Source organism: Nannospalax galili, unplaced genomic scaffold (assembly GCF_000622305.1).
Source record: "Nannospalax galili isolate Female #2095 unplaced genomic scaffold, S.galili_v1.0 scaffold95, whole genome shotgun sequence".
Lineage (NCBI taxonomy): Eukaryota > Metazoa > Chordata > Mammalia > Rodentia > Spalacidae > Nannospalax > Nannospalax galili.
The window spans coordinates 9,875,671-9,903,161 of NW_008342393.1; the positions used below are offsets into that span (position 1 = coordinate 9,875,671).

The following is a 27,491-nucleotide window of genomic DNA, read 5'->3' on the forward strand; positions in this document are numbered from 1 at the left end:
TGGGGATCTGGATGTGGAGGGGGAAAAAAGAGGAATGGTTGTGTTGATCTGGCAGCACCCCTGGGGTCCTGGGTGCTCTTCAGCCAACTCTTAGGGAATCTGATTTTGAAGGACAGCCAGACCAGCTTTTAAAACACAAGCTTTATGTTTAAATCATGAAGGATTTAGTTTAAAAGTGAATCCTGTGCTTTTGTACAACTATCAAAGCCTCAGATCCTTGTGATATAATCTAGCAGAGAAGCACCTTGAATGAAGAACTCAGCCTTCAAATATTTGGGGAGGACCTGGAGGAGAGATTAGGAACATCGAATGATTCTGTGTCCCTGAGATTGCTGGTACCCGGCCCCCAGCATAGTCTGACAAGCCACAGCCTACACTGCTGATCTGCCCAGTACAGCATGGGACATATGCATTTAGTCAAGAGAGCCTCAGTTTTTCATGAATAGATTTCTCCTGCATGGAGAGAAGTCCTTAAGCAAGAGTATTTGACTACAGTGGCCATCAGCTCTGCTTTTAACCCTCAATGGAATGTGGAAGGGAGTTGGAGAGACTTCCGTATATTCCTTCTATCTGCTTACCCATGACACATTTGGTGAGCACCCTTTACAGATACATAAACATGGAGAAGGTAGTCAATTCAGAGATGCTTGGGGAGGTTAGGGTCGGGGGAAGCAGCACAGGTCATCGAGCCTCACTTGGTAAATATTAGTTTCCTTCTCCTTCCTGTGTGTAAGTTGTATGAGCGAGTAACGCTTCAGCAGCTCGGAATGCAAAAATAGCTCTGCTTGTGAGGATGTGGCCTCTTTCCCCTGAGTGTAGACCAGATGTCAGGCTGCCTGGTGAGGACTCAAGGAATGTGACAACTTCCTTCTGCAGGGCTTCAGTGCTTCTCTCCAGATGGAGAACCTCCCTTTCCAGGCACTTCTTGGATCTGAAAAACAAGCACGAAAAAGGATGGTGTGAGTCTTGTCCTTTATCAAAAGCATGTGTGTGTAGAGATTTTAGACCTTACTCTCAAGTCAGAGACACAGTCATCGTGCTGTTTCCCCTGTTGCTTAGTGACAATAAAAATGAATGGAAAACCATAGCTTATGGATATTTATTTTGACATTTATTCAGAGCCAGTTGTTATCAGGCACTGAGCGAGGTGATGACAATTGAAGAGATAAGGAAGATATCACCCTTTGAACTGCAGAAGCTCAGAAGTCGCAAAGAGATAATCGTGAATGGAGTGTGATAGATGACAGAAGGGTTTGTACAAGGGAGAGTGATGTCTCTGACCTGGGAGAAGTGAGAATACAGAGACGACCCTCAATTCGTGTCTTGAAGGGTGAGCAAAGATGCTACCAGTAGACAGGGAGGATGTTTTGTGACCTAATGTGTTTTTCCCAATTGGTATGAACAGTGTGCTAGTAATTCCTAGGAAAACTGTTGCATCTGTGGCAATAATTCACAGGCAAGGATCATTCAAAGTGTTCTAGGACATGGGTTAGAATAAAGAAGCAAGCACGGCATGGCAGCGCACGCCTTAATTCCAGCACTCAGGAGGCAGAGGCACACAGATCTCTGAGATCAAGGCCAGCCTGGTGTACATAGTGAGACAACAAAATATGGGTATGGTAATTAATATCCTAAGGGCCTGACTCCCTTACCCAGATAAGGGAAAATTATTGCTGCACAGTGAGGAGTCTGTGTCTGCACTTCCAGGGCAGCAAGCTATGGGTCTCAAACACCGTGTGTTTAAAGAAGACGTTGGGAGGTTAGAGGCAGCATAATTCATACGACTTAAAAGTTGCTGTGGCAACACACCTACTTCTGGAAAGTCAGTGTCAGTGGGAAGGCCGGCAAGCGCCTGCCTTTTGCTCTGGGCCCTGCTATCGCCTGTTCTGGGCCAAAGGTCTGAGCAAATTCAAAAGGACAAAACGCCCACAAGGCTTATTGCTGCCAGTCTTTGTGAAATTGACCCTGGAATAAGATAAGGAGGCCGGTAAACCGGCTCACAGATTACAGGGAAAGGGCGAGAAGGGGGAGAGGAAACCTGAGCTAGCCCTGCCAGCTCTTCAGGATACATCTCCCCAAATTGAAAGGCATGGTGTGACATGCAGAACTCTATGAAAAACATAAATGCATGTGACATGTAAACTGCCCTAGTGATAAGCAGTAGCACGGAATGCTTTGAGACATGAGTAAAATACTCCTTAGAGTTGCAAAAGGATTTAGGTTAATGAAAAACGGCCTTGAAAAGTTTCAAAGCCTCACGTGATTGTCTCTGCAGTGCCACCTTCTGGCAAATTATATGTATAACATGGTGGGAGGTAAACGAGTTTGCAAGCCCCTGACACCCATAGAGGCTGTTTCATACACATTAGCGGTTCTTAACTTTGGTCTCATGTGAAAATAACTAGTGGCAAATTTTGAAATCTTCATTTTAAAATATTTCATTACAAAAGTAATATCGGAGCTGGAGAGATGGCTTAATGTTTAAGAGCTCTTGTCCTTGAAGAGGTTAGAGAGGTAGCTCAGCAGTTAAGAACATCAGCTGTTCTTACAGAGGATGGGAGTTCAGTTCCCAGCACCCATATGGTGGCTTCCAACCATCTGTAACTCCAGCTCCTGGGGCTCTGATGCCCTCTTCTGGCCTCCATGGGCATTGCACACATATGGTAAACATACAAACAGGCAAAACACTCATAAACATAAAATAAAAATAAATAAACCTTTTAAAAGAGTAATATAGCATACTTGTAAAAATGAAGTCAGAACTGTACAGGAGTCAATATTGAGTTCCCATGGCCTACTTCCAGATTGGCTTCTAATAGTTTCTTGCATACTCTGCTTGAAACTTCCTTTGTCTTTGTAAATATCTATATCTATAATCTATATATATATTCATGTGTGTGTATTGTGTGTATTGGAATATGGAAATGTATGTATATATACACCTTACACAGACTGTTGTGCAGCTTGCCTTTTTAATATCTTTTGGCCAGCTTTCTATGTTAGCACATCCAGTTCTGCCAGCCACATGGAATCCATTGTCTGGCTGTGCTGTGATGAATTTAACATTGCTTTGAGGCATCTGAATTGGTCGTTCCATGGGTGCTGCTGTTCACATTTGTGGTAGACCTAAAGTTTAATTCTTGGATGTAGAACTGCTGGATCAAAGTGTGTAGGCTCTGGAGGAACTGAGCTAATTCACACTCTCACTAAAACCATGTGGGAAAACTGTTTCCTCCTTTATTGAAAAAAATTAGAGAACCCAGGCTCCATTTTCAGATCTTCTGATTGAGCTGGGAGGGTGCTGGATGTTGGTACTACTAAGACACTCACAGGTGACTCTGATCCATAACAAGGTTGAGAATGCTGGCTACAGGTAGAGCAAGTATTGTTCTTTGGTCCTGTCCTTTGAGATCCAACAGCAAGACTTCAGTCACTCCTGTGAGTGGGAGAAGCAGTTGGCGCAGCTCCTCTGAATTTCTGATTAAACTAGAGATCTCAGACAGACACAGACACTGATTTAATCTCTGTTCATTAGCGCAGTGCATTCGAAGCAACAAAAGCCAGAGAAGGAACGTATAGGTTCCGTTTTATTCTTTTCTCGGTGTTACAGTCAGAATGCTTCTTTTTATAGGCTTTGATGAATTATCTAATTCCCTTTGATTTTGGCCTCAGATTCCATTAGTGGTTAGAGTCTGTAGGTTTTAAAAAGTGAGTGCTGTTAGCTGGGCATGATGACGCATGCCTTTAGTCCCAGCACTCAGGAGGCAGAGGTGGGCGGATCTCTGTGAGTTCAAGACCAGCCTGGTCTACAGATGAGTTCCAGGAGAGCTGGGGCTACAGGGAGATCCTGTCTCAAAGGGACCAAAAAAAAATAAATAAATAAAAAATAAAAAAAATAGTGCTGTTTCCTTCTCTTTCAGTATGAAGTATCTCCAGATTGGTACATAGCTTGCTAGCTTTGGAAAATCAAGGTTTCTTCTTTCTCTTGCTTATATAGTCTCTAAGAGGTCCAGAGACAGAAACAAAACAAAAAAAAATTTCTCCTCCAGAAAATCTGTTCTAATGAATGGGACTAGTTACTCTACTTCTTTGCAGCTTCTTTCAAAAACATACCACCAGCTTCAGTCCCTTGATCCTTTTCTTTGAGGCTGGCTTGGCTCATTCTCTCCTGTGTGTCTCTGTCTGCTGAAATGCTACAGGGTCCCATGCTCTGCAGCATCACACACACACACACACACACACACACACACACACACACTCATACATACACACACAATCACTGAAGACCATTTGTCTTTAATATTATTTCCTTCTTTTCCTTTATCATTGTTAGTACTAGGGATTTAGCCCTTACACACGGCAACCAAGCCATTTACCACTGAGCTATAGCCCCAGCACATTTTATTTACTTCATTCAATTTTAATTTTGACACAGGGTCTTGCTGTTTCCCAGGCTGGCCTTAAACTTGTTCTGTAACTCAGCCTGCCTTGAACTCGTAATCCTCTTGCTTCAGCCTCCCAAATAGCTGGTGTCACTGGCAGGAGCCACATTGCCAGGCTTCTTTCCCCTCTTCTAAGGAAACTTACTCCTGCCTCCTCCTATCTAGAACTTACCTGATGCTCTAGTTGCATTTCTGTTGCTGTAATAAAATACCCTATCCAAAAGGAACTTGAGAGGAAGAGCTTATTTGGCTTATAATTCCAGGTCATGGCCCATTGTTTCTGAGAAGTCAAGGCAGGGTCTTAAAGCATCACAGCCACTGCCAAGAACAGAGTGAATACACTTGTGGACCTTGCTTGCTTGCTTCATCTAGCTCCCTGATGTCCTATAATTTTTAAATTTTATTTATTTTTCTTTTATGTGTATGAGTGTTCTACCTGAATGTATGTAAGTGCACCCATGTCGTGCAATGCCTGTGGAGGTCAGAAAAGGGCATCAGATCCCCTGGAAATGGAGTTACGGATAGGTGTTAGCCACCCTGTAGGTGCTGGGAACCAAACTTGGGTCCTCTGCAAGAGCAGCCAGTGCTCTTAACTGCTGAGCCATCTTTCCAGCCCACTTTCACCTGTTTTATAAAATTCAAGACTCCCTATGTAGGGAAGGATGCTGTCTACATCAATTAACAATCAAGATAATCCCCCATAGACTTGCCTCCAGGCCAATCTGATCTAGACAACTCTTCATGAAGACACTCTTCTAAGTGATTTAAATTGTGTCAAGTTGACATTTGAACCAACCAGTATACTGGGCATATCTTCACAGTTGGTCTCCTTATCAGCCAACTCACTCCCATGATCAGTAAGAATTGATTTTGGTAAAGGGCTTGTGTAGGAAATACAAGCTGATTAGGATGTTGTCTGTCAACATATTGGAATGACAAAGGGTCAGAGGCTTTGGAATGTTCTTGGTCCATGGAAACATTATAAAAGAATAAGATGGGATTTCTTTGCAGTGCCCAGTCTTGGTGGGCATGGGCTGCAGATGTTGAACAAGACCCATAACACTGCTGATCTGAGTGAGGATGACTCAGTGCTGAGTCTCTGTACACAGACCTTACCCTATGCCTATGAAACAGAAAAGCAGGTTTTGGTCCATGAAGATTTCTCCACAGACTGCATTAAGCAGAAGCCAGATGGGTTTAGTTTGACTAATCTTAGTGCAAGCTGGGACATTTCAACTTTTCTGAAATAACCATTTCTAAGAAATTGTCTCTTCTGGAATATCTTTCTCATGTATGTATAAGGGAGTCACATGACTATACAGCAAAGCTTTACTACTGCATGCTTATATGTATGTATGAGTGTTTGCCTGTATCTCCCTACACACACCCCAACATGGTAAGAACTAGATTTAATCAACCTCTTCATTTTTCTTGCTTGCTAAATCAGTGGCTGTTAGCAATTTTTCTCCTTACTTGAATTTATTTTAAAAGCCCAAGCATGCCTTTTCGTAAGTCTTGGCTTGCATCTGAATGTAAAAATCAGTTGCATACTTGATGAATGTTAATTCAGGTTATAGATAGCTGTAAACTATATATGTTGCTCTATAGTCTTCCTTAACCCTCTGCCTCAGTGACTGAAGATGAAGCCATCCATGATGTCCTTCCTCCTGTGAGGAAGGCATATATACCCTTTCATCAGGCAGATGCTGGTTAGCACAAGAAGACTTGAGCACTGAGTACATACATGAAGCAGACACTGAACTGCCCAGGAGTAAGTGCAAAGGCTGACAGTTTTGGAGATTGCTCACCTTGAGACTCTGACAACATGAAACCCATTTTGTTTGGGTACCAGATGACTCCAAGGAGTTAAATTGGTTTGACTTCCAACAATCTCTATTCCTGATTTAGCATACCTCCTCCATGGCAGCTCCCATTGCCTAGCAACAGACATTTGATAACCTTTCTGGATTATCAATAACAAGCGGGGAGAAAGGGAGGGTCCTTTATTCTGTGGTATTTTCACAGCCTATGGGACAGGAGTCTCTGGCTATTGACCATGGGGGTATCGCTACAGGCATATCCACTTGCCACCCTTTCTTCTTCCATAGTGTCATACTCCAGACGTAGATAAAACAAAAAAAGATGGAATTGCAATGTTACATCACACATTCAATAGAGAATAAAAAGAAATAGCTCTGTCAAACTGGGCCGTTCAACCTACCGGGATGGTCTTATGAGCTCCTCTCACAATGCTCCTGTGGAGATGCAAGGTAGACCCCCATTTTACAAGAAGCATGTAAAAGCCCAGGCAGTCCTGCCTCTTATAGGGTCTGTGTGAGTGTTGCTTGAACGAAACTCCCTGATCTTGGCTGTTAGTGTTAATGCTGTTCTCTGATCAGTGTGGGTGGAGTATAGGTATGGGATTGGAAGTGTGTAAAGAAAGGACTTCAGGGTTAGTCTTCATTTTGAATTGTAGACTCTTTCAAATCACTATTTAAGCTTCAGCAAAGTACTTAGTTTGTTCAGTTTGTTTTGTTATTTGGTTGGCTGATTGGCTTGGTTTGGGTTTTTGAGTGAGAATGCAGCTACTAGACCAGGCTGGCCTTGAACTCCCTCTGCTTCTACTTCTCAGTGCTGGATTATAGGTGTACACCTCCACAGCTTGTGTTGCTTCTTGTTTAAGGGAGGGAACAATGCAGCTACTTGATTAGGAAGCATGGGAACTGCCCATGAGGGATCAACAGTGTAGTTAGGAGGATCTCTTTGTTCAGTCCCAACCTTCTTGTTTGCTCAAAACTGGTAGCCATTCCTAAGTGCCCTGCGCTGTCACCTCTGGTGCTTGGCCCTAAAGTATCAGTGTTCCTTCCCCAAGACCTTTTCTTTTGACTTTCTCCTTGCTGTGTATTCTCCTCTCCCTACCTGTCCCTGGTCCCTGTTCCCACTGGAGATCTCGAGATGAGCACATCTGTATCTCTGATTAACATTGCTCTTTGGGAGCCTAGATCTACATATGAAGTTAGCATGTCCTTGAGGCTTCTCCATCAGGGGTCCTTGGGCATCTGGAACTTAATGGGGGCCATCAAATTCTGAATATGCTTACCCTGTATATTTCCTGTGTCAGAGAATGATAACACCTCCTGTACAGGTGTCCAATTTAATCTCCCCCTTTCCTCCTCTTCCTCCCACCAGTTGGCTATAGCTCACATCAATCCTACCTCAGTAATGACTCTTCTGCCCCCGGTGTGGGTGAGCCCTCACACTTTCTGCTTCCCTTCTAAGCACACCTCCACGCAGTGGCCACAACAGTCTTCCTGAGAAGAACCATCCAAGTGATGCCCTTGTTCTGGTTTCCTCCGCAGTCCCCCATTCCCTGGATGGTAAAATCTGGACATCATCAGCTGTTCTTCCTGTGTTTTCAGTCCGCACCCCTTGCTCCTGAGCACCAGCTCTATCAGCTGCTTTTCACTTCCCAACTGGCACATGAATTCTCCTGCGTCTCTAGTCTTCACGTGTTCGGCTCCCTCCACCTTGATCTTCTTCTCTTTATCTGGCTGATTTCTAGACTTAGCTGAAAATAGATGCCAGGTCCCTTGAAAAGGATTTCCTAATGTCTTGAACTCCCTCCAAAGAGCTTGATTAAAGATCAACCTTTCAACTGCAACCTTTGGCTTCTCAGACAAAGCTCTCCCGAAGCACTTAACACCTGTACTCTAACCATCTGTGTACTTACCAGTCTCCACATCCAGGCTGCATGCTCCTGAAGTGTACATTTCATTCATATGTCCTCAGAACCCAGCCCATAGTGGGTACCCAATAAAAGTTTTTTTTTTTTAATGCATGCTTTAATCAACAAGCCTTTGATAATCATCTCTTGCAAAAGCCATGGCCTTGCCTGGAAAGATTTCCATTCGAGTATGAGGACTGATGATTGCTTTAAAGGCACAGAATCAATATGATAAAAATTCCAGGCCGATGTATGTTAAATGCAAACTGGCATAGTATGAGCGAGCTTAAGGAGCTAACATCAACTAGCTTCAACATTGTTAGGAGCAGGAGGACTGGAATTAGAGGTGGAGACGATGGGCACCACAAGTACTCATTAGAAGGCAGAACAGCTGGGCCTGAGCAGAGTCCAAGATAGGAGCAACCCGCCTCACCATGGAGGACCTCCACCAAGGGGCTAGGACTGGGAGACAGTGGGAAGCTATGGTCTGCTTTTGATTGTGGTAAAGATGTTCTGAGAAGAATAACGCAGTGGTTGTCTTGATAGATGGGATGGCAGGTGACAGCTAGACGGTAGGAAAGTCCTGCAGTTATCTAAGTCCTTTGTGAACTGGCCTGCACGTGGCCTGTGACGGGGATCTGAAGCACAAAAGCGAAGTTCTACTGAGCTCTCAATTCATCACTAGACCTAGAAGGAACTTTTTCTGTCATCCCAACCTTCTATCCCATTACTTCATACAAGTGCAAACTGAGGCTCAGGGAGTTGCCCCAAGGTGCCCTTAACTCATGGGGTCTGTGCAGTCTAGACCATGCCTCATTTCTCCATTCTGCCTGAGGGCAGGCAGTTAAAGTTTAAAGCCTTTCTGAATTGAGAAATAGTTCCGAGGCATGGGGAGACCTGCAGGAGAGGCTGAAGGTCAGCAGGAGGCTGGAGGTGATGTTGGCCTAAACCCACATAGGCTGAGATGACTGCAGGGCTGGAGACACTGGCCAGCCATCCACAGCTCATTTAGCACTCTGTGTGAACTTCAGCATAGGAGAACTGTAGAGTGCCCTGGCTGGGAGCCAAGGCAAGGAGGCTTTAGGGAAGTATGTTTACGTGTGGGTGTTGAACTGGAGCCTAGTACCGGGAAGAGTCTCTGGCTCTCCTGGAGATCTGCAGAGCCACAGACACACCTGAATCCTATTCATGTTCATCCGGAAATGGATTTTTCTCAAACAATCCTGTTTTTCTCCCTTTGCTTTGTTTAGTTCGGGCTGGTGGTGGTGAGATAGGATAGGTGTTATTGTGGAGAGCCTGGGCCCTTTGTTTGCAGTTGGGTCCCAGGCTCAGGGTGAACGCGAGCAAACATTGTCACTTGCTCAGTCTTCTGCCTCACTGTCCCTTCTAAATCTAAATCTAAATTTCAATGTAACCAAAAGGAAAATAGTCAGTGTAATAACTGGCTATGGCAGCCCTTTGAAAACTGCAGGTTTCAAACGACTAGGCCTGCGCATTTCCACCAACTCCAGCGATTAAAGAGTCTCCTGGGACCTAGGTGGTGCTGATGCTGGTGGTGTGTACTGCCTTGAAAATGGGAAGAGCCGCTTTCTGAAAATAGACTGCAAGGTATGGGAGAGCTAGCTTCCCAGCTCCATAAGGAGGTCGCCCGTCCTAGGGGGAGCCAGGTAGATTGCTTACTGACTCAATTTTGCCACCAGTAAAATGTGCCAGTTTAGTCCTGCCCACTTCACAGGGGTGGCAGGAGGGAAGGAGGAGGTCAGAGATGTGCAGCAGATGCCCAAAGAGGTCCAGATGGTGTTGAGAGCAGAAGCCCTCCCCTCCCCCTCTGAAGATAAGGTGGCCCTGCTGGACTTCATCACCCTCCACACTACAGGGGGTGATGTAGTAGGTGACTGAAGTTGTTTCCGCTCTGCCCCCTCCACTGAACACTTTGGCTTGTCCTTTAGTAAGCAGGGCTGTTACAAGGCAGCTTGGGGTGGCCAGTCTTTATTATACCCCTGTTGCTACAAGAGCCTTGGAAGGAGGGATTGGGCTGCTCTCTTTCAGAGGGACAGCTGCTGTACCAAACAGTTTGCAGACTTTGAGCAGCTGACCAGCTGACTTGGTTTTTCATTCTCTGGGGCTTAACCCTATACACCCATTCCCCACAAGTGCAGAGGAAACTGGGAAGCTACCCTGTCTTGCCATAGTTCCAATCATTGGGATGGCGTGCAGGGCAGGGAATGGGTGTGGGGAGGGGAAGAGAGAATGAAGATAGCCTCTTGTTTCCCATTCATGACATCTGTACCCACCCCTGGGGCTCCTGAGTTACAAGATCTCAAGTGCACCTTATGTTGGTGTTCAGTCTGGCTAGCACCGTGTGTTCATTTCTGGCCTCCTGAGGCCCTATCACAGCTAAAGAGACGCCACAGAGCCATACATGCTCTGTATCCTGCTGCTCTGTGGTGCCTTGGGTCCAGGAGAGGTTCTTAGCCTGGAAAATAGCAGATAGAGGGTGCTCTGGTGTCCCTTCACCAAAGACAGTGATGGGAAGGCCTAAGGCCACACACATCTGACCTCTACTTGAAGCATGTGTTCTCTCCCCACCCAACTGGCTTCTGCCAAGCTGTGGTTCTGAGCTCTAGTCCCACCACTCAGCGGGCTCAAGGAGGCAGATTTTGCTGACAGCTCTGGCAAGAGGCCTGATGACAAACACCCTTGGAATGAGAGGCCTCACTAATCCTCTGGGCCAAGCTCCTGCCAAGCGAGACGCTGAGGAGTCAAGTTAGGGCCACTTTGAGTACTAATGAATGGCCCCAGGGCAAAGTGCTTGTCCTGGGCACAGGGTCACACTTGGTGATGTCTAACAAGTTTAGCAGGGCTGGGACTGGAGGAAATGGGAGCCAGAGGCAGGTTCAGCCTTCCAGACCTCCCCCTTCTTGCCATATGTTCTATGGAGCCAGCCTGGTTAGGGGAGCAGTATTGTCTCTCCAGTTCACAGGTAAAGGGGATTGGATTCTCCAGGGTAGAGTGACTGGCCTTAAGCCCCAGAGCTCTATAGGAGTCAAAGCCTAATCTGTCTGCATTTCTGATGGACTATGTTGTTTGCCTCCTCTAGGACCAATTCTAGCAGAGGGTCCGAGACAGGAGCAGGAGTCTCAGAACAGTGTTCCACCCAAACCAACCACTATAGCATGCATGTGAGGGCATAGATATAAAACACTTTTCCCCATGAAGTGACCTGTGAACCAACTTCCTGTTTACCTACAGAAGTGTACAATGCCCTTTCGGCCAAGAACCGTCACTGTCACTGACTCCTAAGGAGGCATGGTCTCTGGCTTACATAGAAGCTCCTTCTGTATGCCAGTGACTCAGAGGACACAGTGATCGATGTTCTGGCCCTGTGGGTGGGTCAGCGTGCCTTGTCCAATGTGTCTTGTCCTCGGAACAAGTTCACCACTCTAGAAGGGAGGTGGTGACGGAGGGGATACAAGGGTGCAGAGGAACAGGGTGGAGACCTGACTACCTTGCAGCTTCCTGGGGCCGGAGTTACTGATAGAAGGCTGTACTTGCCTCTTTGGGTGACCAACTCTTCAGGCACCTACTAGGTTAGAGAGGTGGGGACATGAAGACACCTCCCTTGACAGATGAAGATGCCTCTTTGACAGAATATGAAGTAGAGGAGAAAGTGTGCCTTATGGGTCTGGCTAGCTGGAAGCTAAGCCCCAGCTGATGTTGCAGCTGAGGGATTCAGTGCAGGCAGTTTCACTCTGTGGCACTCCGCTTTTTCTCCCATAAGACAAGAGACACAGTGTCCCCTGGGTAGGACAGGCTGATAATTCAGTGCAGTTCTGTTCAGAGGGCTCCTAGACCAGGTCTTGATGCAGGACTTTCCTGACTTGTCCTGGAAACAGGACTAGGCTTCCTGGCCACACCTGTGGTACATTTGACTCAAGTCAGGACTTTCCTGACTTGTCCTGGAAACAGGACTAGGCTTCCTGGCCACACCTGTGGTACATTTGACTCAAAGTGAAAAAGAAGAGGTGATGAGTCTAATTCTCTGCCTGCTGTTGGGCAACCCTGGCACATGACTCAGCATTTCAGAGCCTCTTGAACCTCTGGTTTCCATTCCTTTATTTCCACATCTGGAAAAGGAGGATATTAATAATTTTGGACTCAGAGAGCTAATCATGAGGCTGGAATGAAGCGGAATATCTTAAGGGCCTGGTGGGCAAGGGTTACCTATCAGTTTACTACAGTGATACTTGGTGGAGAGTCCTGCCCTCAGGATGCATTGCATCCACCTTCACAGTGGATGGAACAGGCAGGCACCTTCCTGATGTTTACACATGAGAGTGGAGATGACTTTGTGACCTCACTAGTTACTCTTACTCCTGCTAACAACCAATTAGTTGGTGAGGTGAGGTGTTGGATAAGAACTGAAGAGATCAAAGCCATCTTTATAGCTACAGAGGGTCTTTCTGTGTGTGTGTTCTACATTAGTGAGACGGAACACTACCTTGGCACCATGTCTAAGTGCGGCATAAAGCGCGCGCACGTGTGTGTGTGTGTGTGTGTGTGTGTGTGTGTGAGTGTGTGTGTGTGTGAGAGAGAGAGAGAGAGAGAGCCAACTTGGGGAGGAAAGAGAGATTCTTGCTTTTAAATCAGTATATCAATCATACCAGGTTCAAGACACTTAAAAACATCAAAGTTTTGGGCTGGAGAGATGGCTCAGGGGTTAAGAGCACTGGCAGCTCTTGTAGAAAGGACTCGGGTTCCACACAGCAGCTAACGAACGGCTGTCTGTAACTCCAGTTCCAGGGGATCCAATTCCCTCTTCTGATTTCCTCAGACATTGCACAACATGGGTGCACTTATAGACATGCAGATAATACACTCATATATATTATGATAAAATAATAAAACATTTTTTTAAAAAATCAAAGTTTTTGACAAGCTTCTACCTCCTGGGAATGAGGACAGAGGACCTTTTCCAGTATAATTTTAAACTAAACCCCTTCCTTCCTTCCTTCCTTCCTTCCTTCCTTCCTTCCTTCCTTCCTTCCTTCCTTCCTTCCTTCCTTCCTCCGTGTTGGGGGATGGGGCATATGGACAGGTGCAGAGGTTAGAGGAGAATGTCAGCTGTCCTATTCTAGCACACTCCTCATATTCCCTTGGGACAGTGTCTCTCACTGAATTTGGATCTAGGCTAGTGGCCAGCAAGTCCCAGTGATCCTCTTCCTCCTCCTGTGTCCACTTCCTGCAGTGATGGGGTAATAGGCACATGCAACACCATGCCCAGCTTTGTGTGTGTTAGGGGGTGCAGGGATCTGAACTCAGGTCCTCATGCTTATGCAACGTATGTTCTTAACCAGTGAGCCATCTCTCTGGCCCAAGGCTCAACCTTTTCTCCCTCTAGATCTTTCCTCTCTCCCTTCCCTTCCCTTTTAGTGTCTCTCTTTTCCTTCCATTTCCTCCTTCTTTATCCCTGCCTTCATTTTTTCCTTCATTCATTTTTTTCCTTTTTGGTTCTGCAATTTTTTCTTCTCTCTCTTTCTGTGTCTCCCTCCTACCCAGCATCCTGGGCCTTTGGCATAGGTCTGTGAGGGTGGAGATGGCAGCCTCTGTGGCCTTCGGTATATAACCCTCTGGGCTTGGGCCTGTGCTTGGCCTCACCTGTGCTCCCTAGCAGAAGCAGCAGCCTGCAGCATGGTGATGTGCTCTTTCTTCCACTTCCTTTCCCTCTCCATCTCCTTCCTCCATCTCATTTCCTGCCATCTCTTCTGTCCTTTTCCCTTTCTAGGTCCTTGGCTGGTCTCTCAGCGGTATTTAGCACAGCCTTCAGCAATGTAAGTGTCCAAAGTAGAGGCAAGCCCATTTAAAAAATAATCCTGTTTTGTGTTTCTTTCTGAGACAGGGTGTCGCTATGTAGCCCTGACTGACCTGAAATTCTCTATGTAGACCAGGCTGGCCTCAAACTCACAAATAGCTTGCCTCTGTCTCTTGAGTGCTAGCATTAAAGGCATGTGCCACCATGCCTAGAAAAATAATGTTTTCATTTTTCAGATTTTGAAAGTGAGGATGTCCCTTAGAAGCAATTTGCAAAGTAAAAGATAAGGAAAGAAAAGTAATCCTGGTATTCCCAGGGATGATTTAGTCCTTGTTAGAAGCTGGGTTTATGGTCAACTACTCAGTAGGTTATATTGCCTTTTTGAGTAGGCTCTGTCTAGTAGCTGGGCAGCAGCAAATAAGTGAGGTCCCGTCCCATGAAGCTTACATATCTGTGAAAGGAGGTTGCCAGTGCTATAAAAATAAATAAAAACAACTTTTGGATGGAGATAAATACTGTGAAAGAGATCCAAAAGGATTAAATGGACATTGTACGGGGCAGAAGAGCTTCGAGGCTGGCATCGGTGCTAAACAGAGTTTGTGCAAAGATACAGACAGGAAGAGAAGGGGAGGAATGCTGTACATAGGGAAAATTCCAAGTACCGAGGCCTGGGGACATGGCTGGGTATGTGAGAGCAGAGGGAAGGGTAGGCTAGTGAAGGGGAGACTTCAGTGTTATTTCATGAGGCAGTGGAAAGCCTCTGGAAGTTTTGATAGGGAGGTGACCCACCTAGGTCTCCACTTGCAAAGTATCTTCTGGCTTCTGAGTAATATTATAGGGATGTGGATGGAAGGCCAGAGAATGGCTTAGAAACAGGGAACAGTCTGTATGTGAGGTAAAGTCTCTGTGATCACAGAATCTATATTTTGTATTCGTGGTGATATATCAACCACTCACCAAATTCTTTCCAGGTACTATGCATTATGCTGAGCACCCTACATATGTATATTACATCATGCATTTCTCACACAAGCCTGGCGGGGTGGCAGGCATCCTGACCTTTTGCTCGTGAGGAAATCAAAACTCAGAAGGATATGATAAAACGGAAGAGAGTTGGGGGGGGGGGAGAGTAAAGAAAAGAAAAAAAGAGAAGAGGAGGGGGGGGGGGGGGAGAGAGAGAGAGAGAGAGAGAGAGAGAGAGAGAGAGAGAGAGAAACACACCTTTCCTCAGACATTTCACTCGTGTCCAAGTGTGTAATATACAGGTGACAGATCCAGAATTTGAACCCAAGCATGTTTCACTTTCCAGTTCAACTTGACCCACGTAACTCCTGGTTTAATGTTAGTGGAACTGTAACCTTCCCCTACACCCCCACGCACAGTAGCTCAGCCCCTGGGCCAGTCATCTACTGCCATGAGAATGCTAACAAATAGTTGCAAAAACTTGACAACATACGCAGGTAAGGATTTATTGTTCACATACCTGCAATTGCTGTGAGTCAGTCAGTGGCTGAGCTGACCTAACTAACTAGACCCGGACATCTAGGAGCAGGTGACTGAGTGGAAAGGCCACGTGCTCTTTGATTTCCAGCAGGCTAGCCCAGACACATTTACGGTGATGACAGACATGCTACTGAAAAGACATAGGAGCCTGCAAACGTTAAGATCTAACCTCAGAAGCAGCACTCTTGACACATTCTATGGGTCAGTACGAGGCAGGAGGCTAGATGGGAAATAGACTGTGCCTGGAACTGCAATTTCACCTGGAAAAGTCATGGGTAGGGAAGGGATAAGACCTTGTGTCATTGGGCCAAAGCTACTTTGGCAAGATGCTTGTTGCAGTAGATAATAGTCCCTGACATTGGTGCAGAGACCAGCTGACTTGGCCTTAGAGTCCAGAAATATCCATACCTTTAAGATAGACTTGGGAGATTTGTATTTAATCTCTGTACATATTGTGAACCCTCCTTATTGACCCTGAATTATCATTATAGTCCCCTAAAGTAATTGGCTTCCTATTTTTTAAGGGATTTCTGGAAGCAAGAATTTTTTTAATTGAAGTAAACAGGATGTGAGCCCCTAAGAGTGGTTTTCTACTGAAAGCTGGGGTTGCCAAGATAGTAAAAGCTGCTGTTATGACCATAAGCAGTTCAGAAGATCGTGACAAGCAAACAGACCCCAAAATGATGAAAGGGAGGTAGGCAGAAGAGACCTGAGACCAGAATTTGAATCACAAGGCATTTTACCCATCAGTTGTTGTAAAGGGAACCCTCTGACCAACATACAAATGGTCTTCCCTTTTCTCAGCCTTAAAAAAAAAGCTTATCTATGTGTATATGTGTATGTGCCACATTTGTGCAGTGCCCATGGAGACAAGAAGAGGGTGTCAGATCCCCTGGAAGTGGAGTTACAGGTGGATGTGAGCCACCAGATGTGAGCGCTGGGAGCCACACTCAGGTTCTCTGGAAGAGCAGGAAGTACTCTTCACTGCTGAGCCATCTCTCCAGCCCCTCTTAGCCTTTCTTGATAGAGGCAGATGTGCCTTGGCCTGCTGATGCTCATCAATAAAATACACTGGGAGATGATGTTGGTTTGGACATGGCTGCCTGAATGAGGAGCATATCAGAAGGTCACAGTAGTGGCAATTAGTCTTGAGGACTAAGGAATCTGTGAAATTATAATTTGTTACTTTGATGCTGCTATAAATTGAGAGCATAAACCAATTTCCTGAGCAGAAAGGATGCAGATCGTTGTTATCTCCATTCATTGATGACTGCCAGCAAATCTGCTAACTGAACAGGAGCTACTTAATTCTTATTAAAATGTACAGTAACAAGGAGCATCCCACTTTCACCAGAATTGTTTAGAAATGTCATCAGGCTTGTCTGTGACAAGTAGAGACCAACTTTGAGTTTGAAAGTAACTTTGAATATCTCCCCAGGTTTCTTTAAGCCCTCGGTTCTATCTTTTCCTTTAGAAATCTTCCTCTAAGCGTTCTGTTCTACCCTTTCCTCCTGAAGTCTTCTTTGGTTCTTCTGGAAGTGACTTTCCTCAGAGGCTTAAGAAGAAAGCAGTGTCCAGCAGACTGAAGAATCTACGTGGTGGGCTTGATTCTGCCCATGCTTTAAATAAAACCTTAGAGAAATGCAAGCTTAAACATAGCAAATAATGGAGAAAAACCACATGGTTATCTTAATTGTTAAGAAAGTGAGAAAGTGTTGAAGGCATTTGAAGATGTTCACTATATTATTTCTGATTTTTAAAAACTGTGCACATATATATTAGGGTTAGAAGGAGTGGAACTTCCTCAACTGTCAAGCTATCTACTAGGATTGTAGAACAACCCTTCAGACTCAATGATGTGAAGTATTAGCAGCATTCTCCATTAGCATCTGGGTCAGGTAGGATGTGGTCTCACCTCATTCCGTATCATGTTGCAGACCCAATGCAATGCAGTGATGTCAAAACTCGTTTTAAGTAGAAATTATAAGCATTGAAATCAAGCTGTAACTGGCCCTAGAGACAAAAGATAAAATTATTCACTAAAAAGTTAAGAAAAGTTAGAGTTGTTGAAACTATTGGAAGCAATAAGAGGGTGAAGTGGATGGATACAAGCCAAGCATCTTAGAGCCAGTCACTTCTTACATACCAGCGATAATAGGTTAGGAAATCGCGGACTTTAAACTTGTAACAACTACTTACTATAAAGCATTTCAGCTTTAAAGATTTATTTTTGTGTGCGTGTATGGGTGTGAGTGTGGGCATTTGAGTGTGTGTGTTCACAGAGGACAGAAGAATACACAGGAGCCCCTAGAACTAGAGTTACAGAGGGTTTTGAATTGCCCACTGTGGATGCTGGGACCTGAACTCCAGTCCTCTGGAGAGTACATGCTCTCAACCACACCTTAGACATCTCTCTAGCCCTTAATAATTTTTAAAGACTCCCAAATAAAAATGAAGGTTCTATATAGGTATATTCAGTGTGCTAAACACAGTTGTTCCCAGGTGGCTCAGATGCAATCTTCATTCAAACTCTTAATGAAGATTTAAAACAGGACACCATAATATTCTGAAACTTATCTAAAAGAATAAGGGTATAGAAGTTTCCAGGGATGTATTGTAGGAGGCTAGAGAGATGGCTCAGGGTTAAGAGCACTGGCTGCTCTTCCTGAGGACTCAGATTTGATTCCCAGAACCCATATGGTGGCTAACAACTGTCCACAACTCCAGTTCCAGGGGATCTGATGCCCTCTCCTGACCTCCTCAGGCATTGCACGACATTGGTGCACTTACATACATACATCCAATACACTCATGTGCATAAAACAAAAAGAATGAAGAAAATGAAGAAGTTCCCAGGGATGTATTCTAAAAAGAACAATGAGAGACAGAACAGGTCCTATCAAATACTAAACTTACTCATATCAATCATTACAGTCCGACATTTGGAAGACCTTAGTTAACATCCCTCTTTTATGTTGTACATGAAAAATAATTCTGGGCCACTCAAATTCTAACAAAATAAACAAGTTATAATTTTACTAAAGAAAAGTATAAAGTTATATGCAGATATATAGGTATATTATGTACATATATGAGATGTACTTTAAGGCAGAGAATATTGTTTGTTTGCTTGAGACATGGCCTCCCTGTCAGTGCAATCTGCCTGCAACTTATTATTAGACCAGGCTGGCCCCAAACTCACAGAGATCCCCCTGCCTCTGCCTCCCCAATTCTGGGATTAAAGGCATGTACTACCATGCCTGGCAAGGTAGAGATTTTTGCTGTATTACCACATTAATGTAAAAATCTCCAGTTAAAAAGAAAACTACAAGCAAAACTAGAGAATAAACAATAGTATGGAAGAAATGCTTTTTATATGTAAAACAGATGAGAAGGTTATATCAGTAGTCCATAAAGTGCTTTTACAATTAGTAAACTCGTACACATAAAAAATAAATTAGCAAACTATTAAAAGGTAAAAATAAGTAAACACTAGGCTGGCAAGATTGCCCAGTGGGTAAAGGCACTTGCTGCCGAGCCTGATGGCCTGAGTTTGATCCTCAGGACCCATGTGCTGAAAGGAGAGAACTGACTTCTGCTAAGCTGTGGCTGTTAGCCACCACATGGGTACTGGGAACTGAATCCAGGTCCTCTGCAAGAGCAGCCAGCCATGTCTCCAGCCCTGACATTCACTTTCTTGACACATTTCTGCCCTTGAAGTTTCACAGTGAACATTTTTGATAATTTTAAAAGTAAATGTAATACTGTACTCTGACTCAACAGTTATTTTATTGAAAGTTTGAAAGTCCATGAAAGGTAGAAAGACATAATAAAAGCCTTTCTCCCACGACCTAATGACTTTGCTGCAGTTTAAGAAATATTTTATTTACTATTTTTATGCATATGAGTGTATTGCCTGCATGTATGTAATTGCACCTGTTGTGCAATGCCTGTAGAGGTCAGAAGAGGGCATCAGATCCCCTGTAACTGGTGTTTTGGATGGTTGTTAGCTGCCACGTGGGTGCTAAGACTTAAACCTGGGTCCTCTGCAAGAGCAGCTAGTGCTCTTAGCCACTGAGCCATCTCTTTGACCCCTATTGCAGCTTTTCTATAAAGGGGAAAATAAGTTCAGTGGTGTTAATTCAGAAAAGATGGAGAATTATAAAGGCAGGAGAGTGTCTGGGGAACAGAGGGACCTGGCTTTGTCTCTTGGTCCTTTGCCATTTGCTGCTTGACACTGAGGAAGTCATTTACCTAGGCTGTGGTCTACTTACATTTTCTCCATTCTGCAGGAAGGGTTGACCTACTTCTCCAGGGAAAAGGACTACAGAGAAAGAATGCAGAGAAGGCTCAGCCTAGTTGGGAAAGTTAGTGTTAGAATGATCATGGATGCATGTCAGAGACCAGCATCTCAGAGGAACACCAAGAAATGAGGAATGCTCTTTTCAGAAGCTGACCATGGATGTAGATACCATGGCAAGAAGTTGGATGGAGATAAAATAGTTAAAATATAAAGGCCTATGTGGTACAGTAGAAAGGGGTGTGTGTGTGTGTGTGTGTGTGTGTGTGTGTGTGTGTGTGTGTGTGTGTGTTACATGAAGCTTAAAAATATTTATGCTAACCTAACAAGCAGAATACTGAGTTATGCAGGAAGAACTTGAAATAACTGAGAAATTCTATTTAAGAAGCATTAAGAGATGCTTCAAAAGGGCAGGACAAGGGGCTGGCAAAATGGCTCCCTGGACAGAGCTGCCAATCCTGGAGGTCTGAGTTCAATCCCCAGGAACCAGCTCCTGCAAGTTGTCCTCTGACTGCCACATTCACACTGTGACATGTTCACACACACACACACACACACACACACACACACACAAATGTAATAAAATTATTTTAAAGGAGGTAGAAGGAGGATGTATGTGCCTATGTGGTGGTGGTGGGGCAGTTGTAGAGGTAGAGCATTCTGTGGTTTTGTTATTAAATTCAAAGATAATTTCTACATGAAAACTAACATCCCTATTTGACTGAGATGAGCTTCCTTTTTAAGGCAAGATCAAGTAGCACAAGATCAAATCCTATCGTCACCATCCAGTACAGAGCTCAGCAGTCCCTAGAAGCTGGAGCTAGCTGCCCAGAGCTTGGCTAATGAGAAATCCTCACCGCCTGCCAATGCCTCAGGGACCATCTCTTCTCTTTGGCATGCACTACACAAGGACAGCTCAAAGCAGAAAGGGGACCTGCAAGGTCACCTGGAGCATCCATTTTTTGAGCTCCCCACCAGGCCTTTTCAGAAACAGACCCGCAGGGCTTCAGTTTCACTATAACATAAGCCACTGGCTTCATGCTTCAACCTGGGAAGGTTTCTAATAAACCTTAAAGGACACTTCACACACTGGCCTACTCTTGGCAGTGAAGAAGAGGAGGAGATGAGCCAAACACAGCCAAGCTGTATCCTCTTGTTTTATTCCCTGGGCATGAAAGGAGTAATTGTAAAATTAAGATGAGTCTCAAAGTTAAGATTCAGAGCTCTCAGCATAAGCATTTTGGTCTGTTATTACGTTCACTTTTACCAGTAAGACATGGAAACACAGTCAACTCATTGTTCGGTGGATATTTGTGCAGTTCTGTGGCTTAGTCTGTAGAGAGCTAAAGTAGAAGTTAGATTGTCTCCATTGTATCCCTGTCCTAGTTTGTTTCTTCATTGCTGTGACAAAATACTCTGACCACTACCAACTTGGGGAGGAAACGGTTTATTTAGCTTACATATCCTGGGTCACAGGAACCTGGAGGCAGGAGCTGGAGCACAGGCCATGGAGGAACGCTGCTTACTGGCTTGCTCTCTGCCCCCTGCTCAGCCTGCTTTCTTATGCAACACAGGCCCACCTGCCCAGGGGTGGCACCACCCACAGTGGGCTGGGCCCTCCCACATCACTCACTCATCAAGAAGATGCCCCTCAGACATGGCCATAGGCCAGTCCAATAGAGGCAATTCCCCAATTGAAGCTCCCTCAACCCAGGTGTGTCAAGTTGACATTAAAGCTATCCAGCACAGTCCCTTATTATTTGTTAAAGATTTTTTTGAATGTCCCCCTTCTTAGCATCTCCACTCCACTGTTAATGTGTGTGTGCTTTATCACAACAGCCTTGTATATCTGATCTGCCTCCACCTGTGCTCCCTTCCGTCCACTCACTATACTGCTTAAGTATTTAAACACTTTAGCTATTTATTATTTCAGTGCTCAAAACCCTTCATTGACATGCACAGCCTGTCTTGTTGTCTGTGGCCATATCTTGTCGTTTTACGTCTCTTTATTCTAATATCTTATCTATCTTCGGGCTCCAACTACTGAAGTCACTTGGTGACTCCCCAGAAATGCAGACCAGAGGGCTGGAGATGTAGCACAGTGGTAGAGCACTTGCCTAGCACCCTCAAGGCCCAATCCTCAGTACTACAAATAAAATACAAATGGAGGCTGGAATTATAGCACCTTTGGTAAAGTGCCTGCCCTTCAAACATGGGGATCTGAGTTCAGATCACCAGAACCCATGTTAAAAGCCTGGTACAGTGGCATGTGCCTATACCCCCAGCACTAGAGGGAGAGAGGGGCAGACACAGGTGGGTCCCTGAAGCTCCCTGGTCAGCCAAACTGAACTTCAGGTTCAGTAAGTGACATTGTCTCCAAAAATAAAAGTGGAAAGTGATTGAGAGAAGACACTCAGCATCTACCTCTCGCTCCACGTGCATGCATGTGCACCCATATGCACATGTGCACACACATCGGCACCAACAAGTGCATACACTACACAGCACAACACACAAGCAGTACATTACATACGTACACCAAACAACTGCAAGCCTCCGTCTTAGCTCTGTGCCTGGAGTACCTTTTTGCTAATTACTCTAAGATGCAGCTATATGAAGTGTCATGACTAGGATGCTCCTTAACCTCTATATGGTTCCTACACCCTGGAAACATAGGCCATTGATCTCTACAGCTGCACTCCATTTAACTGTCTAATGGTAGTCTTTCTCTGTGACTCACCTGTGAAACACCTGAAAAGCAAAAATCCTGTAATTATATCCATCACACATGCAGCATGTCTAGGACATAGTTGGTACTCCATTGTGTGTGATAGGAAAATAGGAATGTGTATTTATTTTAATTAATTAATTAATTAATTAATTTTATTTATTTTTTTGATCTTGTTGAGACAGGGTCTCCATGTAGCCCCAGGTGGCCTGGATCTCACTTTGTAGACCAGGCTGGCCTTGATCATACAGAGATTTTCCTGCCTCTGCGTCCTCAGTGCTGGGATTAAAGGTATGTGCCACCTGCCCTGGGGAATGTGTATTTTTTAACTTCTTCCAAGTGTCTTTGTTTTGTTCTACGTGACACCTGCTGTGTCCTCAGAAACACATTGAAGATGAATAAGAACAAATGATTGCAGGGTCAGATAGAAATCGGTTAAGGACTCTTGTCACTCTTCCTAGAAAATCACTGAGTCTATCCTGATTCTGCCTAGAGTGGACCTGAATTAAAACTCCTGTGTTGTTCTAGGCCAACTCTTGCCAGCAAATCGCAATACACCGAGTCCCATTGATCCTGACACCATCCAGGTCCCAGTTGGGTATGAACCAGACCCGGCAGACCTTGCCCTCTCCAGCATCCCAGGGCAGGAAATGTTTGACCCTCGCAAACGCAAGTTCTCCGAGGAGGAACTGAAGCCACAGCCCATGATTAAGAAAGCTCGCAAAGTCTTCATCCCTGATGATCTGAAGGTAAATTGGAACTGGTAATCAGCCTGTGAGCAAGTGGAGAGTGGGATTGGTTGAAAATTTAAACAGATGGCCCCAGGAAGGATGAATACACTAGGAAATAAAGGACCTGTGATTTCTGGTTGTGTTTCTTGGCATTCAACCTCTTGGTGCCATGTTTCCTGTCTAGGTATTTTCTGAAATATACTACATGTCTTGGTACTGATCAGAAATAAGGAGGAGTTGAGTCCATGAAGGACGCAAACTGGGTCCCCTGTACAAGGGATCCTATGAAATATAACCCATGTATCAAGACCAGTTTACTGGGTTGGTTTTCTCAGCTACATTGACAGGGACACATTATTTATCAAGAGAAACAGATTCACCTGAAGAAGTCAAATGCACCTGAAAAGTATTCTGATATGCTGGGCATGGTAGCACATACTTTTAATTCCAACACTCAGGAAGCATATGCAGGTAGATCTCTATGAGACTGAGGCTAACCTGGTCTACATAGCGAGCTCCCAGGCCAGCTGAGGCTACATAGTAAGACCCTATCTAAAAAGAAAGTATTCTGATGCATTTACCTTAGGGTGAGAATTCTTCCTGAAATTATGCCAGCATGGAACCACTTATGATTAGCAATTTCACAGGACTTTTTCTGTTCATATTTCTGTTTTTCTGTTCCAATCATGAGAACAATAGAGATGATTATATGTATTCAAGGCATTGGGACCAGTATAATTAGCTCTTTTCTAATGTCTCATCCCCCATTGTCCAAATCTAAATATGATTCATATGTTGAGACACTCCCTAGGTTGGGAAAATGGGAGTTTGGGACATTGTGTGAACTGAGGTAGGCCCATCCTACCACCTGTTCATGTCTAGAAAGAACCCAGGAAGCAGGCGTCTCTGGAAGATCTAAATCACTACTACCTCCAACTCTCTTCCTCTAAGAGCTCCCTAATTGTTGCAGAGTGGGCAAGTGTTAGAGTTGAAACCATCAGTCCAAAGTTATCACATTTCATTTGAGGAAATGGAGAAGCAGAAAGGGGAACTGAGGTGAGCTCTACTTTTAGAGGAAGACGGGCTCCCAGACCATCCAGTTTCCAGAAAGCTTACTGTAGCATGTTAGCCCAGACAAGGGGCCCTTGGGTGACAAATCAAGAGCTGTCAGCCTAAGAATTAAACAGGGAACATGCACAGTAAAAACATTAGAACAAAATCTAAACTCCTCAGGGCATTGATGGTCAGACTGGCTAGGTTAAGAGTGCCCAGGCATTTGGTCCAAGCTGAGGAGATACCTTCTTTCAGCTGGATGCCTTCCAGAGTCTTGAATTCTTAGTGCTCCAATTCTGTGAGTGCCAGACCTTAACCTAAACCAGGGAGCCTGCACAGCTTGGGTGTCCTCTTGACTGGAGGGTAGTTTGAAAAGATGCTGCTAAGTAGTAGATGGAGCCGGTGGCCGCACCTTCACAGCCTCCCCAAGCCTGCGCGTTAGAAGAGTGAGATTACTCAATAGCCCATGTAACCTTGACAACAAAAAGTCCATGGGAAACCATCTGTGCTAGAATTATACATATTACTCTTGTCATGGCTAGACTTGCCCTTTCCAAGAGGTAGGCGGGAACTTCTGCAATGTGCCCTTAGGGGTTTTTTTCAATTGTAGGTGAAGCCTCAAGGCACAAACCTGGAGCTGCTGAGAGCAGGAAGAAGAGCTAGAAGGTGCTCTCCTTTCAGCAGAGAGGACTGAGATGGGGTGGGTGGGGAACAAGGTGTTTGTGGCTGACAAGCAAATCAATGCAGTAGGATGGGACCTACCAAACTCCGTCTTCCCCACAACTTCCTGGATTTCTTTTCTGGAGCTGGTCTTTTGGGTTAGCATGTATAATAAGGGAGAGCTAAGGGATGACATACACATGGGAATTCCTAACTGACAAAGCTTAGTCACTTTGATTTCTTAACAGTTTTAAAGGTCCATGTATTCATTTGACAAATATTTTTCAAAATGCTACTGTGTATCAAGGCCAGTTATCAGAGGTTTGGGGATACCAAGGTGAGCCAACACCAGCACTGTACTTGGTCTCATGCACCTTCTAGTCTGTTGAGAAAATGGGAGTGTTGATCTGTCGGAAGGAGGCAGGCGTGAGTAGATCCTTTGCCGGGTGAGGGTAACTGGGTAGCCAGATAGCATCGGCACCTGGCAGGTAGAGGAGGGAACAAGGGATGTAATGTCAAGTCTATCATCAGCCTCATTCAAGACCGTGTCCTCCTGTCTCCAGCCAGCATGCTGAAAGGAGACAAACTGAATTTTCTAGGCCAGAGCATTCCTTTTTCCATTAATTCTGCTTTCTGTATCCTTTGTTCCATCTCTGTTCCCTCCCCCTAACTCCTACCTCTACTTCCTTCCCACTTGAGAGGTTCATTCTCCAGTCTACACGTTTGCTAGCTAGCTCACCTGCACGTGTGCACAAGTGGGCTGGGGGAATGAAGCACTTCCCAAGGGAGAAGAGCTGTAAGAGAAGAGTTGGTTGTTACAGTGAGGTCAGTTGGTGACGCCCTGGTCCTTAAGACCTGGTCAGAATTGTCACTCACCACCCAGTCCAGGCCTGTGTTGGGACCGTCCCCCTTTCTACAGTCTCCCAGGGCCTTGTTCTCAGGCACAGCCTCACCCCCTGCACTCATGTTCCCTCGTGTGTAGGTTCTGATCCATTCTGACTCAGCCCTTCATTGGAATGTTCTTGGAAACCACACTTGTGGGCATATTGACAAGTGTGCTAGGTTTCCTGATACTATAAAGGGGGTGGAAGGGAGGACTACTTCCAAGTAACAAACAGCTCCATTAGAGCTGAGGCTTCTCTGTGAAGATGACTTTGCTTCCCCAGGCCCATTTGATGTCACCAGCTGTCCCAGCTCCTCCCAGCCACTCTCCCTTTCGGCAGCCCTTCCCACTTAGGGAAGCTTTGAGAAGCACAAACAACAAATTCTGTCCAAAACTGCAGTGTACCTGTTCAAGCTCGTTCATTCAGATATTCCTTAAAGGGCAGCCTCCTCCCTAAAAACAATTCTGGATGCAGCTATTCTGAACATCTGGTTTTCACTCTGTTGCATGTTATTATAAAATGTATAGAAAACTAGGGGTACTGTATGAATAAAGTGCAAGCCTGTGGCCAGCAGACAGGAAGTGACTACATATTTACCCACACTCTGTCCTCATGAAAGTACATGGATGCAGAGTGTAATGACAGGTCTGAGGGCAGACCACTGGCTCTGGACTTCTCTTGAGGTCTTGGACCCCACCTATGTGATTTCTTCCAATACCAACTGCTGCTTGGCATCCTGAGGGAGGGAAGGGGCTGGCCTCACCCACTTATTCTGGGTGGCAAGCAACTGCACACATATCAGCTTTACTAAGAAGGAGGGATTCACTGTAGCAAGTTGTTGATAAAAGGGAGTTGCTGAATTCCTTTGGCACCATCACTGGATGGAGAAGGCCCAAGAGCTCTCCCTCTGTCCTTTTAGGAAGCTTTTCCTTCTTTTAGGAAGCTTTTCCTTCTTTTTGTAGACGGAACAATGATGGAGAAATGGGAATTACTTTCATGTTGACCACAGTTAAGTATCACCCAGGGTAACTGAGGCCCAGTGAGCAGTTAAACAGGAGATTAGAATATGTTATTTAAATGTTAGCCATTGACACGAGTATATTGATTAAAGGAAGTGCGAATATATTTTTAAATTTCTCTTTCCAGTTGCCAAGTGTGCATGCCCGTTCTACGATACTCTGGTAGCTTAGGATATAAACAAAAAGGGTGGGTCACCTACTTCTTCCTACACCTCTCTCATTTGGTCCCCCTTCTAGAGGCACCTCCTTTATAGCTTTACAAGTCCTTCTGGGCCTCTGTCTATTAATAAATTATAATTTTTAATCAAACTGGAGGAAAGCCATATATTTCTATTAGCAGAAGTTGTTTCTACCCACATCATGATATATCACAGGCATCTTTGCAGTTCCCCCAGGATACTATTATTATTGTTTTGTTTCTGTTTGTGAATTTTTTCAAAAATTATTTATTTAATAACCATATAATCAGAAGAGGCATTTCATTACAACAGCATTGTCATGTTCAATAACAATCTCCAGAGCTAAGATGCATCTCTTTCAAAATTGGCTGGAAATTTTTAGGTTTACAGTTGAATTAATACAGTTACACAATATTGCACTCTGTATAAACCCTATAATACATAAAATTAAATGAG

The 27,491-nt window shown here is 44.7% G+C and overlaps 1 protein-coding gene across 3 annotated transcripts in view; it reads left to right on the top strand.

The window, feature by feature from the left end:
* Positions 1-27,491, top strand: part of Hlf (HLF transcription factor, PAR bZIP family member) — a 56,457-nt gene that overhangs the window by 24,532 nt on the left and 4,434 nt on the right. For all 3 annotated transcript variants that reach the window (XR_003850395.1, XM_008838427.2, XM_017799440.2), the window contains exon 3: positions 23,038-23,258. Coding sequence is in view for 2 of the 3 variants with exons in the window: in XM_008838427.2 (XP_008836649.1) it covers positions 23,038-23,258 (221 nt within the window). In the remaining variant the exon portion in view is untranslated. The remainder of the gene's footprint in view (positions 1-23,037; positions 23,259-27,491) is intronic.